Source organism: Camponotus floridanus, unplaced genomic scaffold (genome assembly GCF_003227725.1).
Source record: "Camponotus floridanus strain SB8 unplaced genomic scaffold, Cflo_v7.5 scaffold111, whole genome shotgun sequence".
In the NCBI taxonomy this organism is placed as follows: Eukaryota; Metazoa; Arthropoda; class Insecta; order Hymenoptera; family Formicidae; genus Camponotus; species Camponotus floridanus.
Window position 1 is genome coordinate 522,587 of NW_020229228.1, and position 19,596 is coordinate 542,182.

Sequence of the window (19,596 nt, forward strand, 5' to 3'; positions counted from 1 at the left end):
ATCTTTCTAAACATTGTTATATTACGCCATAAAAAAGTATATATATATATGAATCCATATATTGTCTGATTAATCCAACCTGATTAATCCAAGCTGAGAACATCGAGTAATCATACTTTATTTACATTCTTACATCTTGAATTTATATGTATAACAAATTAATCGCATAAAATTTAACATATAAATTCCTAAAAGAGAATATAATTTTATAAATCGGTAAAATGAATTCATAGAAAAAAGTAAATATGATATTATACAGAAAACGTAATTGCATAATAAATAGCATCAATGTAATTCGATTAATAAAAAATTTATCTTCCATTTCTTTCCAAAAATATATTTCATTCCCTAAAAGATTGGTCCTTTATTTTTCGATAAATGTAATTTCTATTAATTTCTAAGAACACACTTCTTAGCTTTGTTTTTTAGAATTTCAAAATTATTATCAAAACTTTCATTCATTCTTATCTCTCCCTTTTTTCTCTTAGGAAAATATTAATTTAAAATTTTATTCTCTTTCATCATATATTTTGCTTCTTCTGTATTTAGTTTCATTTTTTATAAAGCAACAAAATTAAAAAAAAGAGAAATTGTCTATTCAATTTACTAATTGAATATTCTATTCAATTTATTGTCAATTCAACGTAAATAATTAATTATTATAAAAATAAACTTTTTTTTTTATGCAACCACATAACTTCAAATTAAACAAAAGAAAAGAAAAAAACATGTTACTTTTTCTAAGTATCAGTTCAAGTTAAATGTCGTATTTGTATATGTGATTTTTTTAAAAATCATTTTCTCATTATAACATTATTTTGAAATAAATACAATATGTATTCGACGATATATCTTATATGATTGTACCGAAAAGTTTCGAGAATCTGAAGAGCATTTTAAAAATCGCACATCGGGAGTGAATCGGGATCATTCAGACGGTATTGGTAGTCAGAACATAGACGCTGCGATCCTTGTGCAATCTTTTGATGTGTCTACTGATATTAGCCTTCCACTTGCCACGGTAATCACAATGGGGACATTTGAACCGCGGCTCTTTGCCACACTCGTTACGCAGGTGCCTCTTCAGGGTGCATTTCCATACGAATATTCTGGGGCACTTGTGACATTGGTACCTCTTGCAATTATCATCGGCACGTCGATTCTTCCTGTAGAAATCCGCAGGATAGATATCTGTGAACACAGAGCGATTCCAATAGGTTATTAGACGTCGAAGTAATCGTGTGAACGTCTTGACTTGAATATTGACTCCCATAGAATTATTCGAACAGAAGGAAATAATTAATTCCAAAATGTTTTATAAATTTAGCATTAAGCAGTAGTTATACGATAAGTTATCTATGCATTCGGTGTAAAAACGATGATGAAAATGATTCATTTAAAAAAAAATGCCTATGTGTAAGCAATAATATAGATGATGATAGAATATGTTTTTAAAAAAATGTATTGTAATTTAATTATTACGTATTAGCGTGTAACAGATGGGGGAAAATTATTAGTGTATCAAAGAAAAATATAAATTATTACTAGCCTATTGTATGCGACATTAAATGTATATTCATTACTTAATATATTTATTTCGCATAATCTATGTAGAATTTAGTACAATAACATATAAAATTATTATTATTATTATTTATGCAAATAATTATTCGTATAATTTTTAGCATTATTTATTTCTTAACGCAGCACTTGATCGCATCGACTTAGTCAATACTTCGCTCTCTTGCAATTGACGCGGATGTTTGTAAATGTCACTGTACATCTAACTTCCATCAGTAATCGCAGTACATTCCAAGCGTGGACTGCCTACATATGTACAGGAAATGTCGTGTAAAGCTCTTCTTCTGCTTGAAACTATGGTGACAATTCAAATAACGATTGGACAGAGGATTTCGAATGCAAGATACGATTTTAAACATCATTGGAACAATGGAAAGAGCGGAACATAATGACTAGTTAGATCTGGCGCATATTATTTATATAGAAGCCAGTAATTGAGATCAAAAGTATTACCATAATGCCACATATTCGGAGACATTACGTTCATTATTATTGAGTGGCTTTCTTGAAAAAAAAACCTGCTAAAAACATTATAAATATGATGGAGAGTGACAATGTTCGATTATTGCGAATATAATGCGTACCATTAGTATCTTTAATATATATATAGGGATATACATATGGGGATATATTAAAAAAATTTGTAAAATGCTTATATATTTTAAACGATTTTTATTTAACATTCTGCAAACGATAAAAGAATTTTTCTCTATTGTAATGACATATAATGTAAAATTTATTTCCGTCATATTTCGAAGGAAAATTATCATATAATAAAATGAATAAAACACAGCTTAGGGATAATTAAATTATAATATAGGATATAATATAGGATTTTAAATGTGAGCTCCATAATTCATCACTTGTTCTCGTATTAATATATATATATATATATATATATATATATATATATATAATTAATATACATTAATATAAAATTAATATAAATTAATAGACATTAGTACATTAGTATATTATTATCAAATATCAATCGTGTGATTAATTGAAAAATTATTAGCAAGTCGGGAATCACATCAAAAATCTTTGTTAATTTGGTAGTTCATAATCAGTGATACATTTCATGTCTAATGTATCATAATAAAATGTCACATTAAAAAATGTTATTTGTTTTGTTAAATATTTTATTAATAATAATAATAATAATAATAATGAAATATATAAATTGAAAAATATCCAAAATTAAAAATTAATAACACATTCTTTTTAAGCATTTCCGCTCGAACATACTCGCATGTATATTTTCACTATACGCTATACGGATCTTAATAAATCTGTAAATAAATTAAATTAAAATAGTTTCAATCATTGGAGAAATTCGTTAATATATTATTAATCGTGTATAAAAAATTCCTCGTGTAAAATATTATCAATATGGCTTGTGAAATAATGTCTAACAACGCACACGCACCTCTCTGTACTTATGCTTTTTTGTGCACGTGTTTGTAAATTGCTACATAAATTGTAACGACACTGGCAATACGATTTAAATCGCGGACTTTGTTCACAAGCAAATGCCTATTAAGGCTGACCTTTTGAACGTGCGATTGCATGTGAGATACAGGTACATCCTCTTAGCGGAGGAGGATTACAGTTCTGTCACCAGAAACTTCTGGTCACCTGAAAAAGTCACAAGCAAAGAGTGCGCGATCAGTAATGCGCAAAAATTTCTACTGAAAATTTGTTTTCTATTCAATCTTGTTGTTGTATCTTGATTGTGAATGAGAAGCAGAAGTAATGAATAATCTCTTTAAAAAACAGTAAAAAACGATTTGTTTGTTTATGTGCTCGATCAAATTATAGTTATGAAGAAAAAATATTACCGTAGCTGTTAGAATAAGAATACTTCCTTTCTGTCGAGACATTGCTCTTGTAAAATTTGCATTAATTGATGTCTGAAAAAGAATTTAAAAAATCTCGATCAAGCGATCGTTGAAGCTCCAATTTTCAATAGAATTATCAGAGATATAAATATCAAATAGATAAATGTCGTTCCGATGTTGAAAAAAAAACACCGGATCATAATTAATGCTGCATTTATCAATAATAAAAAAACGATATCACACTAACACATAACGATTAGAAAAGGAAAATCAAGCAGTGTATTTTTTCCAAAAAGATAAGGCAAAGAATAGATGTGAACAAAAATGAATTTTTAATAACAAAAGGTTACGTATACTTTCAGTGATTATTAAACATCTTGCTTCTATAAAATTTATAACATAATAGATAGACAATGTATTAATTAAAATGCATTCATTACTTATTCAAAAATTTCTTTTAAAAATACATTTTATAATTGTTTTTAGGTTGATACTTCTATTAAATTTGTTACAACGAAAAGAAGATATATATTTTTTATAGTCAATAATAGTTTTAATAAATTATATATGGTTTTATATTCAATAAAAGCTTAATTTTTAATAAATTCTGCAATCTAATACAATTTATACAATTACGTTATTTCACAATTTTCAATAAAAATTAGCATGCATAACATAAACTCTGATGATATGTTTATGTAGAAATTATCAGTAAACTAAAGAAATGTCAATCATTACAATTAATAAAATTTACATAGATGAACAAAAAGCAAAAAGCAAGAGCCGATTAACAACAGAAAAGAAGAATTTAAAATACAAATTATACTACAAAATACAAATTATAATAAAATACAAATTATACTACAAAAATTATACTACAAAAAAAGTGATATTAATTCACCGTTATAAAAAATATTAAATACAAACACAAAAATATATTAAATATTACATACATAGTGAAAAGGATGGAAAGGATGTGATTACAGCGTGATAAAGCAAGACGAAGAAGTGCTCTTTATTTAATATTAATTTATTATCATATATATATATATTAATGAATTGCGCAAATAAAGGACGAAAGGGAGAGAGGAATGTACTTTATCAATTTCTGCCGATATCAATACAACGAACGACAGCGCCCTGGTGCCGCTTGCGTACATGTTTATAGACATCGGAGGTCCATCTCGAACGAAAATCGCAGATCGGGCATTTGAAGCGTGGATTCTGTTGACACTCGTAACGCAGGTGTCTCGTCAGGGAACCGCGATGGGTAAACGAGCTCCCGCAATTGTTGATACAAAGGAACTTTCTGTTGCGAGTCGGTACTTGGACGCGATGTTGAGGCAACCGGCTGTATCCCGGCGGAATTGTAGGAAACCAAACGTAGCAAGGATTAATGCCTGTAACAGAAGATTCCATTAATTGATAGCGCGTCGTTTTGTCAAGATATAACACTAGCCTATAACTTGGCCGTCACAACACAGAAATCGACATAAGAATTTTTTATACCAAACAATTTCCACATAAGATAAAGCGAAGTAGTAGATGATCATTCGTTTTCCTTGAGATTTATTCAAAGTTACATCGAATTCATGTTATACTAAATACAATGATTACAACATCAAAATTCGTAGCTCAAAATTATTTTTGTTCAAAATGATTTTTTTTCATTACGCAGGTTCTTCTCTGTTAATTTATTCGACATTATGTATAATCTTGATACTGATTTTTTGAACAATACATTATTTTAATTCAACAAAAAAATATAGCGTTGAGCTATAAAAAATGCAATTTCTCGTAAAAATGCATAAAATTAAAATATTCTAACAAACGGAAAAATTTATTGTTGTAATAATTCTTCAAATATTTACAAAATTCGCATTTTTCGCAAATTACGTGAACATTGCTTAAACAATAATGCCGCACACAAACAAATATTAAATATCTAAATAAAAAAAATCTTCGAAAAGGAGATAAAAAAATTTCACAAAGAATGCTCGTCAATCAATATGCAACGTATGGATCGATACAGTTGTGCAATTTGCGCATGTGTTTATAAACATTGGAGCTCCATCTCGAACGAAAATCGCAGAACGAGCATTTGAAGCGAGGATCCTGCTGGCACTCGTATCGCAAATGTCTCGTCAGGGCAGTCCTGTGAGTAAATGAGCTTCCACAATTATTGACACAAATGAATTTTTTGCGCGTAGATGTTTTAACGCGATGCTGCTGAGGCAAGCCACTGCATTTCGGCGGGTTCAAAGAGGGCCATATGTAGCAAGGATTAACGTCTGCAACAAAAATCCATTAATTGATGAAGCGTCGTTTTGCTAAAATGTAACACTAGCTTATATATTAACAAAAGTTAAAACCACTCAGCAATTTTTTATATAAGTAATCTTAAACGACTATTTAGACGGAGGAATCTCTGTAAAACGAAAAAGTCTCTGATAAATATACATTTTCCTTGAGATTTATTCAGAATTACATAGAATTTGTTACACAATCAAATATTACAACACAAAAATATATAGGCTATTTGAAGTGTTTTTTTTATAATTTCTTTTTTCTGTTATGTCATTAATGCTCAATTTATTCAATACGAATTTGATTTTTTTAATGATACATCATAGATCCTCGAAATATATTATCATATTGCATGGAAATGGACAAAATAGTTTCACATCAAAATAATCGTCACTGAGAAAAGATGTCGCACTATTTTCGCTATTGCAAGATGATCATAATTAATAATTTTTCCAACTATGTAACGAGATTGCATTTATCACTAGTTTTTATTATTATATCCAATACATTAATCTATACTTACAAAGGTATGATAACATAAATCCGATATAGATACCGAATAGATATGAAACCGAATCAGGTAGCAAGAACACGTCATTTTGACGTTTCAAATTGGTCATTCACTGACTATTCTTGACGTCACGAATTGACGTTTTTATGACGTAAAAGTGATCTAATGTCACAGATTTTTGACATCATGACATGTACCGCATTTTAACGTCATAAAATATACCATATTTTGACGTCTTTTTCTTAGTATAATAATATATTTAATAATGTTGTCGAATAAAGCATTATCTAAAAGTGAATTAGTATAGTATAAAAAATATAGTATAATTAATATAGTATAATATAGTATAATATATTAATATAGTATAATATATTAATATAGTATAAAAAATTAAATCAAAGTAATATTTCTAATTTTATCTGTCATTCTTTGCAAACTTTAGATATGTGCTCATAATTAAAACTAAATACGAGAGAGATAGCGATCATAGCGATAAACGAACGAACTAGCGATTATTGGTTTTACAATGAAATTTATTGGTTTTACAGTAAATTTTACTTTAACAATTGTTGAAGTCTGATCGCGAAAGTCATGTTATATAAAAAATTTTAAAAGATTTTTTTATGGGATTGATGTACTAACTAATGATATTAATAATAAAATAATCGTCACTTCATGAAAAATGACGTCAAAATAATGTTATATCAAAACTTTATATTGTTATATCAATATAAAGTCATGTAACAAATCAGTCATTTTGACGACGTATGACCAAAAATGACCAGTTTTGAACGTCAAAATGACGTGTGCTTGCTACCTGGGTAACATTGTAAAATATATGAAGATAAATTTAAGATAATATTTTGTATTTTCTTGATTCTTCAATTTGTCAAACATTTAAAAACATGGAACATTTATAATATAAAATCAAAAACTCGTCAAAATTCATGCGAATTAATAAAACGATGCTAAGCTAGAGTGTCTACTATTCAAATGTGATGAAAATATTTCCTGGTATATTTGTTTAAAATTTCAAAGTAAAGAGAATAATTTAAAGATTTCTTGATGTAACTTGTAAAATAAATTTTGTTATTGCTAATGTGTGATATATGAAGGAAAAATACAGAACTTCTTAAATTTCAAATGTTAGATTTGTTATGAATTAATGTACCGAAAAAGCTGAATAACTTTCGTAAGATAAGTATATTTTGTATAATATTTTCATTTCTTTATCATTAAAAATTATAATAAAGAATATATCTTGTATATTTAATACTTTGTCAGAACATTGAATATACAGACAAGAATAGATTTATAATATATTTTAAATATAATTTGTTTGGCTTACTGACGTTTACAATATGAGAACAAAATTATTAAAGAGATTAATGTATATTTAAAAGTAAATATATTTTGGAATAAATAAAAAAAGAAGGAAAAAACATTCTTTTCTTCTTCCTTATACTCAAATTATCACATCTTGGATCTTACTTGCTAATTTTACCATTTAGTAATAATCAAAGAAATAATTATATTTTTAAATTTCTGAAATTTCTGAATAAGATTTCACAAAAATTTTCTGATTTTTCTGAGCACAAAATAATTCCAGATTTTTCATATTTTTCCAAGGAATAGACACCCCGCAAGCAAAAACTAACTCTAAAAACTAATTTACAAGTATGGAAAACTTTATGAAGAACAACGTTCTTTAAATAATATTCGGCGTAAATTGAAAGTTTTACATTGATGTAGGCTGCGCGTGTGTTTATATACATTGGAGGACCATTTCGACCAGTAATTGCAGAGTGGGCATTTGTAAAATGGCGCTTGCGGGCACTTGTAACGATGCTTCTTCATTTCAGATTGCCTGATAAAGGTAATTCCACAGCCATAAATACACATATTCTTCTTCTTCTTGTGCGACGATAAGCTGCGTCGAGTTATGCGATTGTCCGATGAAATTGGAGACAGCCGAATGTAGCAAGGATTAACTATAACAAATGATTCATTATTGATAATGCGTCGCTAATCGATTATTTATTGTGTCAAGAATGAAACGTAATCAATGAACTAATGCGCTAATTTGTGTATCAGTAGAAAGATTAAGGTAAGGAAATAATTACATCTCAAAAATTATTTCCGAGAAAGAACACTCGTTAAAATCATAAGACAAGATAGACAACGATATACTTGGAATTTTTATTCAAAGATTTCGATTCTACATTATCAAGTCCAACACGAATTTTGTAAAAATATAATAAAAATGCATTTTATTCGAAGGAACAATTTCTCGAATACCCTGCCACACCAGAAAAGCACCAGAAAACTCTTATGTCTACAGATTCAGTTTACATGTACCTACAATCAAATACGTTGTCAAGAATAAAAAGTTGTTAAACAATTAGATATATAATTAGGAAACGGAAAACAGGAAAACGGGGAAAACTAATAAAGATGAATTTGTATAAATCAATCTATATATTACAAAATGTCTATTATTTTCCTTTTTATAACATAAATAATTTAATTAATATAAATTTTAATTTAATATAACATAAATAATCTAATTAATATAAATTTTAATTTAATTTCAATTAATATAAATAAATATATAATGATACATATAAATATACGGAACAGCGTTTATCACTCGATGGATCGATATCTTTTCGATTACATTTCGCATGACTTCCTTGCACGGATGATTTTCATTCGTCAAATAAAAAAAAAGATCGCGAAACTCTCGTAACGTTCACATCTCAGTTAACTGTCTTGCTTGATGCGCATATCGAGGACGTAAACTCGCTGATCAGGGTGTATCCTGCGCACATGGGACCTCACGTTCGACGAATGTTTGGTTCGATACGAACAATAGGGACAGTTGAATCTCGGTAGCTGACCGCACTGGAACTTGAGGTGATTATACAGATTGTTCTTGCGTGTAAATACGTTGCCGCACTTGTGGCAAGGATAACTCTTGTTCTGTCGGCGTGCGTCGTCGGGATTATAAATGCACTGGGCTAATTGCGTGTAATATCGTTGCGTGACAGCCGGTCGAGTCTCTGGAAACAGAAAATTTCATAGCGTAATTCGGGGCGAAAACTTGAAACGTGGATTAAGACAACATTGCCGCAACATCTTACGGCGAAGAGAACGTTTCCATTTTCTTCCTAAGTCATCCTTAAGAGATATATCCCGGTACAGCTAGAACTTCTTATCGATCGTATTCGTCGTGCGCGAATGTGAATAAAATATATTTTTCAATATTAACAGAGCTATAGGGGAGGAACTTATTACTATATTATAAAAAACCGCATTATAAGTAATCGATAAAATAAATAAAAATATGATTTAAGCATTAATTTTTTTATTTATATACATAATTTGATTATATTATCATGGAAAGGATATAATAAAGTGATACATTTTTTAGCGAAATGATATTTATTAGTACATATATATATATCTCTCTCAATTATTTCTAAATTATATTCTTACTACAAATAAAACAATATAATTTATATAGGTTTTCTCGATGATTCGTTGAAAAAAATTTAAACAATTAAAGCATCATTTATTGCAATAATTTATCATTCAATAAACTTCTCAACATGTAACATTCAATTGAAAATTTCTATTTTCCAAGAATTGAAAAATTACAGAAAAAATTATCAAATAAGATAGACAATATATATTTACAAATTTATTAATTACTTGCTTAAATTCTTTCTAAACTAAAATTATATATATTTTATCCTAATGATGGCAGAAAAATAAGAAAGAATGGAATAACTTGGCACAATGTAAAGAATAGAAATAAAATAAAAAAATGGTTCTTCTTTTTTTAAATATACCATAAGATATACTTTATAGGAGGAACATACAAGAGTCAGTCGATTCGAATATAGATATGTCGAATAAATGGAGTTTAGAACTGGAAAGAATTCAAGAAAGCTACGAGACTTTGGCTTTGCGAATGTCCACCACGTAGACCTGATTCCCAGGATGTATACGACGTACATGGGCGCGCACATTTGACGGATGCCTCGTCCTGTAGATGCAGTAAGGACAATTAAAACTTGGCGGTTGGCCGCATTCGATCCTCAAGTGATAATTCAGATTCTGCTTCATACTGAACACGCTGTTGCAATTGGCACAAGGAAAGCGCTCATCGCTTCTGTATCCACGCGATCGATTGTAGCTTTTCTGCGTGTGCCTCAGCACCGACTTAAAAGCTGCAAGAAGAAATCACACAAAACATCATTTATAAAGCCCGTAAAATTCATCATGTTCAGCTTCACTAAATCTCTATGCGGACCTTACATCCGGCTATTTCAATAGAGAGAAAGAGAAAGAAAGAAGGACACGCGAAAAAGTAGTCTCTCCTCGAAATGATTAATTTATCGCGGTAAACAAATCCGATGTTAGATTCAATATTACACAAAGAGATCAGTCACTGACAATTATGCTCGGCGACAATAGGAATAATCAACGACATGCTTTCAATAACAATGGATCTTCCGGGTAAAGGGGAAGAGGAAAGAAAAGAGATATGCGAGAGGCATCTCTCACGTCAGAACTACCGTGCTTGAGTGGCCCAGTTATTTGTTAGGCGACCTTTATTCTGGGAAACGACACATCTTTACGCGAGCGCCGAACCGTCGTCTTCCTGCCAGCTGAGAATGTCGACGACGTAGACCTCGCGATCGGGATGCTTCCTGCGCACATGGGCCCGCACGTTTGACGTATGCTTCGTTCGGAAGGAACAGTACGGGCAGTTGAACCGCGGCGACTGACCGCACGCGAACTTCAAATGATGCTGAAGATTATAGCGCCAATTGAAGGATCTGCCGCACTTCGGGCAGAGATACACCTGTTTGCAGACCTGCCGTGGATGCTGAGGATGCCTACGGACCGATTGCGGATTCGCGGACCTACGTTGCGCGCTCGCCGAAGAGTACTTGTCTCCTGGAAAATTCAGACATCCTATCGATTAGTCGCGTAAATTGTTAGTTTTTTTTGCAAACGCAAATAGACAAAGTCGATATAGAGGGATAATTCATCGCGGAAATTTATATTATGTGACAGCGACGCTAGCTGAATAATTTTAAAATTAATAATTGAAGACAGATCACCTTCGACGACAGATACTTCAACGTATACTCGACTGCTGATGAAGTAAAGTCGCTATGAACCTCTTATTAAACACAACAATGCTTACAGTTATTATAACACGATAAATAAAAATATAAAAAGATTGCATAAAATATTGCAACAGATATTATAATTTGTACGAATAATTTATGTAGATATATTTGTCTCTCTCGAGAAATTGTTTGGTCTCAAATCAAAGAATACTCTTTATGATTTTTTTCATATATATATATATATATATATATATATATATATATATATCTTTTTTCAAAACTAAGAAAATATAAAAAAACAGAAATCTTTTTGTTAATAAAAAAAAATAAAAAATAAATAGATCCCATACTGCATTAAAGCCTTGATTTAATTACGAATCCATATCGATAACGTAAACTCTTTTGCCGAAATGTTTTTCTCGCACGTGCCTACGCACGTTCGACCTGTACTTAGTGTGATATATGCAATAAGGACAATTGAACTTGCGCTTCTCAATTAGAAAATTGTTGTCGACAGCGGCTTGCTGGTACATTTGCAGATGTTTCATCGAAGATGGAATACAATCTGGAACAGATGCGAAAGAGATGTCCTGTTAGAAATCATCGCCAGTTCGCAGTTCAAACTCAAGGAGATGTCGAATACGATTCGAAATTCTCAATCTGATCATTTAAAAAAAAAATACGATACATATATACAATATATATATCGCAGGAGTCACCAAAGAGACATCAAATCTTAAGATTGTAGTTTAATCCTAAGCTTCAAATGCTTTTAAAGCATTTATTCTGTCCTTTTAAATAAAATAAAATTACTTTATTCGATATCAAATAAATATCATCTCTTGTAGAAATAAAATTTTCACTTGCTTAATTATTAATGTTATCTATTTACAAAAGACTCTAGCATTTGATTCAATAGAATTACACTTGATATTTTAAATACATTATTAATAAATAATTTATTATCAATAAATAATTTATTATCAATATATAATTTATTATCAATAAATCAATATATGTATAAATTTCCATCATTAAAATTTGGATTGTTTAATAAAAAGTTGCAAGCATGCAATCTTAATTAAATATATCTATACAAATTGTGAATAAAAATAAATGTAAACATGAGCATCTAAATCGGATATGAAAGGTATATAAGGAATACAAATTTTTAAATTCAAAGGCGATTTTATTTGGTACATACATGTGTATATTATCACAATTTGCAATACAAATAAAAACAAAATATCATTAAATAAAAAATCATGTTTTTAAAAAACATTAAATAACAAAAGCTAAAAAAATATATAAACGCCTTTAAAAAATTCCTCTATAAAGTTTATGATAAACAATATAACAATATAACAATATAATCATATTTAAAGAAAATATCTTATGTTAAATTGAATAATACTGATGTGTACTATACATATCATAATTATTTAGTTCGCAAACTCGTATACACGCTCGTATACACACATACACAACATATACTCATGCACACAATACATATATATCAAACGCATATAATCTGACAATGAGATATATGTTGCGGAATATTTAAATTAAAGTGAAGGCATGTAATTAAGGACTTTATGCAAATTTTATAGGCTTAATTATTGCGGTACGTTATCATAAACATACTATTCAAATATACTATTTTATAACTATTACGTTATAATATAAAATTTTTTCAATGCAAAAAATTAGGAATCTGACGTTAAAATGCCAATGTAACATATAAAATAAATGAAATATTCTTTAAAACTCAATTGAAAAAAAATACGATAATCACAAATATTGTAGCGATTGTTTGTATATTGCTTTTTCATCAACTAAAAAAAATATCTTTTGCATCGAAAACAAATGGATATTGTCTGTGAGCAATATATTAATAATTTTATAATTATAAATTTAATATTATTAATAAAATTATAATATTATTAATAATTTTATAATAATAATAAACTATTTAATAGTAGATGCAACGATATAAAAAACTAAGTAATATAATTTTAGACATTTATAAAGTAAATGTTTAAGTGATATAATATAAGTGAATTATATGATGATAACCAATGGTATTGTACATTTATATTAGTAACACTTGTACGATGTGTCAGAAAAATACAGTGATATCCTATACTGCTTATAAGATGATTTTTTCAAGTTTTTCAACATCTCTAAAAATTTCTTTATGTGACAAAAAATTTTAATTACATTTTCTGTATCTAAAGAAAATAATTATCGTAAACTTAAGGAAATAGTAACGATTCGCTGCGTTTTCTAGTAATAAGACATATTTTCAATTCTTTTTTACAACTCCTTCAACTATCATCTGCAAGTGAATAATGGATTAATCATGACTAACCGCATTATAAAAAGACACTACTTTTGTTGGCACTAATTTTCCATACTCAGAAATCGTCTTTAAATCACTAAATTTTCTTAAGTTATCGGAATATGCACAGCCACTTCTGTTTTCCATACTTGCAGCTTTTAGTTCGAGTCTTAACGAGTCGACTAAGGAAATTTAAGAGGTTGTATGAATACAGTTGTACGAGTACGGTTGATGTTGACAGATGCCGAAGGTGTCCTGCGTTCCTGAAAAAAAGAAGAGAACATCCAGGTCCATATATTATAATCCGCAAGCGAGATCTATGGGGATGTTCTTACGGTATTCTTCGTAATCACGAACAATACTGTATATCAATAACAGAGGAAAAAGGACTTCGATCTCTACCGTTCTTCCTAGTTGCGCTTCAACAGGAGAAGGATCTTCTTTCGAAACGTGAACCAGCTTCTTTGGTAGCTCGTTCTTCGAAACAAGGAACGACGCCGATCTTCCAAATCGATGTCTCTGGTCTAAAGAGTCGCGCTGTTGCTGCTGCTGTTTCTGCTTGCCCAGATCGACAACATACACCTTCTGATCGGAATGACTGTTGCGGACATGCCGGCGCGTGTTCGAACTGTGCTTAGTGCGATAATCGCAATATGGACATTTAAATCGTGCCTCTTGGCCACACTCGTACGTCTGATGGTAGGTCAGACCGCCTTTGTGGCTGAAGGCGCTACTGCATTTCGTGCAGGGATACTTCTTCTCGCTCGCTTTCTTCTTTGTCGTCATTGTCGAGGCCGTCGTCACCGTTGTTATTGTCGGATACGGTGGAAAAACATAACCTTGCGTGACGTCCACGAATCTATAGTAATTCTGAATTTGGCCTGAAACACAAAAAAGACGCGCCGCTCGCGTCAAAGCTCCTCGCGGCACGATATGTCCAATATACAAATAGCGGGAGAGAAAGGGAGAAAAATTAACTCTAATTTACATGTATCAAACCTTTTTCAGTCGCAGTCGGTTATAAGCGAGACGGCGATCTTCATGAAACTGAAGAATTGTCGAAGATCGAACGGAAATGTATGTTTTCCCGTTGGAGGAATAATGAGAGCAAGCAATAAATAAATGATAGTATTGATCTAGTATTATACATTCACATTATTTTATTCTGAAAGGCAATAAATGGATGCATGCGATATTTCGCGTGTAACAAATATGAATATAGATAGCAAAACAAAAAAAGATATATATATGTAATAAAAAAAATAAAATTATAATAGTAAGTAGTAAAATTATTATAATATTGAAGAATTAATAATGTAATTTTATATCAAAAATTTCAGTTTTCATAACACTTAATCGCTAGGCCGCTAGCATGTACTTGAAGTGAAAAAAACGGAGATCCAGACTCTGTAATTGTAGATATATTATATATTTTTAAAGATGTGTTATGATTTGATAGAGATCCAAATCATCAACAGACGAATTAGATCTTCATGCGGCGATGTCCTTGTGTATCACGTTGGTCTCATCATGGCCTTCGTGTTTTCTTTTTATGTGAGCAGATACATTGGACTTCTTTTTCGAGCAATAACCGCAATAGGCGCAGAAGAAGCTTGGTGGCTTCCCACATTCGTTCTTCATATGCGAGGAGAGATTGTTTTTCCGATTGAAAACGCTGTTGCAATTCGAATTCGGGCAAATAAACTTGGCCGGTGGATTCTCTTGATTGAAGCTCTTCTGACTGAAGTATACGAAATCTGCAAGAAAACGTTGGGAACTCATCAGAGTTCGGCAAGAAATCGCGGTGGCCATCTATCGATATCGTTATCATTATCGTACATTACATTGGAACAGAACGGATAGGTCATCGAAAGAATACACCTCACAAAATCAATCATCGATATGGTTACGTTGTGTATAATAAGTCGAGAAATCGATGTGCAAAGTTGATTTGAATATATCTTCTAGTAGTGCGTAATAAAATCCATATGTAAAAAAAAAATATATCACAAACTCAATTTATTTATATAATTCTTAAATTCATGTAATATATATCAGAGAAAAACGATACATGTTTAAACAGAATCTTAAACTTTAGTATTTTTAACAGCTCGTATTTCGGGTTTTGATTTTTTTTAATTATCGCTCAATATAATAAGCTATCAAATATATATCAATTATTGTTTAATTAAAGTTCATACTTTGACTTCGGATAATTATCATGCAAAATCATCCGATTAAATATATCCATCTTCAGATAGCTCATTAAACCTCGCTGTTGAAATGAAATCCGTGAACATTTGAGATCTTCTTCGAGACGTAAAGGCAGTAAGGACACTTGAATCTCGATTGCTGGCCATATTCGTAGATGCTTCAACTGTTCTTCCGGCTAAAGACGCTGTTATAATTTAGGCAGAGAAACTTAATTTCTTCATGAAGCGCATATAACTTGCACGTGTTCTTGCGTGAAATAATCTTGCAGAAATTAATCGATTGAAGGGAAAAAATGGTACGCAAACAAGAGAGGATTGCGAGAGCGCGATAATACTATTTTTAATTTTTGCACGCGATGCATTCTTAAGTTTTTATTAAGTAAAAGCAAAACAAAATCAGATCAGATATAAATGTATTAAAGAGAAATTACAGTTTTGTCAATAAAATTGGTAACCAAACAACAGAAAAAAAATTAATTTTAAACGTTAAACATATATGTACGCTTCGCGATAGATTGATTAGAATTATTATTTCAAGGAGAAAAGTTATTCCGTGCGTTATCTTGCGTGTCAGTTTAAAAGTTCCATTGAATTAACATCGTTAATTCAGAGCAATAATCCGACGTTTTGAACGTTACTTTGAAAGAGATGCACTTCGCGGACGTTTCATTTGCGCTTCAGATCGATACACCAGACTAATTCGCCGCGGTGTCTACGGCGCACGTGCTTGTAAAGATTCGAGATCAGTTTCGACCGATGATTACAGTAAGGACACTGGAATCTTGGTGGTTGACCGCACTCGTAGATCAGATGTTCCCGTAGACCCTTCCGTCTCAAGAACACGCTCGTGCAGTTCGGACAGCGGAAAGTCCGACCGCTCGCGTTTGTCCTCCCGGTTGATCTGAAAACTAAAAGTACAAGCCCTCGTTAGAGGCCGCGTGATCGCGAATATCGAACGAGAAAAGCTCGATTCCCAAGCTTCAACAAAACGCCGACAAAGGCTGTTAGAGCCGTAAAGACTCGAGAAGGCGTACAGATAGCGGAAAATCCTTGATAATTGGATTAGGCTTGCATTGGCGAGGCAGCACGTTACGACAAAAAATAATTTTAAATTAAAAAAATTGTCAAGAGAACTCTTTATCACGAATTAAAACCCAAGGGAAAACAATCTCGAATCATTTGAAATACTATCATCTGATTCCGCTCAAAAGAGCGAATGAGATTGATCGATTTTTCAATCGAGGCTCATCGTATCGAAATCGGGATCGAATCGAATCGATAATTGGGACAATTAATAATGGCATCAAAAGGTTATTCGAGGATTTTTGAATTTGGGATGAAATATTGCGTTTATTATTGCTACGGTCGACGATAGACACGTGCGTTATATTGGAAATTGGACGATGAATGCCGGATATCCTCAACGTAAATCGTACAATTCTTGTGCTTCCTTCGTATATGCTGTTGTACGTTCGATGTCTTCTTCGAGAGGAGATCGCAGTACGGGCACTTGAAGCGAGGCGGTTGTCCGCATTCATATTTTTGGTGCGTCATCAGACTGGCCTTCTTGCTGTACACGCGCCCACAATTAGCGCAGGGGAATTGTACGCTTCTATTAGACATGTTCCAAGAATAGTCGTTCGCGTCTCCTATCAATCTGAGAGACGCACAGAAACCTGCAAATGAAAATCCAGTATCAGAAAATTTCATAAGATTTCGCGGATAACGTTAAGATTTTGTCTTCATTCCATTATTATTATTTCCCTTGTAGGATTCAATCGGCTGCTAGATTAGAATAGATCAGTGATAGTCTAATTAAAAACTTAATAAAAAGAATACGAATAAAAATAAGAAATAAAATCAAATTTTAAAAAAACCAATCGTTAAATTTCGTTAAAGTTTAATTTATTTCCAATTTAGCTTATTGCGTTAAATCGTATAGTCATATCCTCCCTTTATTCATCTTCGAAAGTTTAATTTCTCAATTTCTATACAATTTACGCTCTGCCGTCCATAACACTACAAAATTGTGTAATATAATAATAAATAAGAATAAAATAAACAAAAAATTATGTTTTAATGTGCATAAAATTTGAAACATAGCATTAGTAATGTTTCATTTGCTTTATTCTAGAAATACAATTTATTCATATTTATGTCACTCTTTATCTAATTGCATTTATTATATTAATGTATTTGCATTTATATTTTTGCCTTCTCGCACAGATATATAATTTATTTCTGTACAGCATTCATTAATCGAAAGATGTCATGAACGTAGACCGCGTAACCCTTATGCTTTCGGCGAATATGTGTCTGTATATTAGATGGCTTTTTAGAGATCAGATCGCAATAAGGACACTTGAATCGAGGTGGTTGGCCACATTCGTATCTTAGATGTGTGATTAGATTTTTCTTCTGTTTGTATATGCTTGAACAATTATCGCAGGGAAACTTTGTGATTCTTGATCTAAAGCTCCTATTCTGACGATGGATATTCGATGTTAGTGATGAAAAATCTGATGAGAAATCTTTTATCCCTGAAAAAACATCACAAATCAATTAATAAAACATATTTTTTATTCCGGCTAAAACATTTAAATAAAACACTTAATAATGTAGATTAATAAAAAAACAATTAATGTAGCCGGAAAAAATTTTTTGCAATTCTTTTTTAATTTCATTACAATTCATTACATCTCATTATAATTGTTGTACATATAAAAACAGACATAACTTTATAAAGAAATCACATTCATAAAAAAAAAGTCAAGATTTCTTGGAGATTGCATTAGGAAATTTTTTGAGTCTGAGACTATGCATCTTTAAAAAAGAATCTTTATTTTAAATTTCAATAACAAACTTTAAAAAATTTTTATTTTTAATGTTAATATAAAAACATAAATGTTCTTTCACACATGCACGCACACATGACCACATACGCTCATAGGCATGCATGCATACATACATACACTACGCAATAATAAATATTCAGGATTAGTCGTCTTGATGTGGCTATCGCTTAGACAATGAATAATTAATTCAGTGAAATTATTCATAATTATAAATTATTAAGAAATATACATGTACTGAATAATTACTTGTGATATGTTGTACATTAATTCTCTTATAAATTATAAAAATCAACTTTTACATATAATATAATAATACTGTTTTTCCAATATTTTTTTTTAAATATATATCATTCCAAAAAGTTTACTCACAAAAAAATTAAAATAATCGCTGGAAGACATATATTGCATCTATATTCTTTTTTACAAGAAATCTATTTTTTAAATAAAAAATAAAGACACTAAAAATGTAAAAAATATAATATCCTACAGAATGTAATTATTTGACATGAGATTATGCATATATGTGTATAAAGAATGCTATTTGCTTATAAAAGAACAGTATTCTGAGAGAACTTGTTCTGCGTCTATCATTGCTATATTCTAACATGTATCTTTCTATTCTTTGGTAAAGAAACCTCTATCTTATACAAAATAAATAATGTTTTTAATATAAACCTTATTAATAAAATTTCTTTATAAAACCCTTAATACAATTTATTTCTCAAATATGCATTTCTTAATAATTGAAACAATAAAATAAACGAACGATGATTATTTATAATCATTGCTTGAAGTTGCTA

At 30.5% G+C, this 19,596-nt stretch overlaps 1 protein-coding gene across 38 annotated transcripts in view; it reads right to left on the reverse strand.

Moving 5' to 3' along the window:
- The window catches only part of LOC105257642 (longitudinals lacking protein, isoforms A/B/D/L), a 237,980-nt gene that overhangs the window by 167,401 nt on the left and 50,983 nt on the right, over positions 1–19,596 (reverse strand). Inside the window, exons 7-8 of one of the 38 annotated variants that reach the window (XM_025414286.1) lie at positions 17,378–17,617; positions 16,478–16,849 (exon numbers count right to left, since the gene is read on the reverse strand). The exons of 31 other annotated variants lie outside the window; for them this stretch is intronic. In XM_025414286.1, coding sequence (XP_025270071.1) covers positions 16,608–16,849; positions 17,378–17,617 — 482 coding nt within the window. In that variant the 3' untranslated portion in view covers positions 16,478–16,607. Of the gene's footprint in view, positions 1–4,508; positions 4,823–5,411; positions 5,714–7,914; positions 8,232–8,988; positions 9,303–10,159; positions 10,476–16,477; positions 16,850–17,377; positions 17,618–19,596 lie in introns of those variants that run through there. 6 more of the 38 variants (XM_025414345.1, XM_025414355.1, XM_025414338.1 and 3 more) reach the window with 6 other exon arrangements.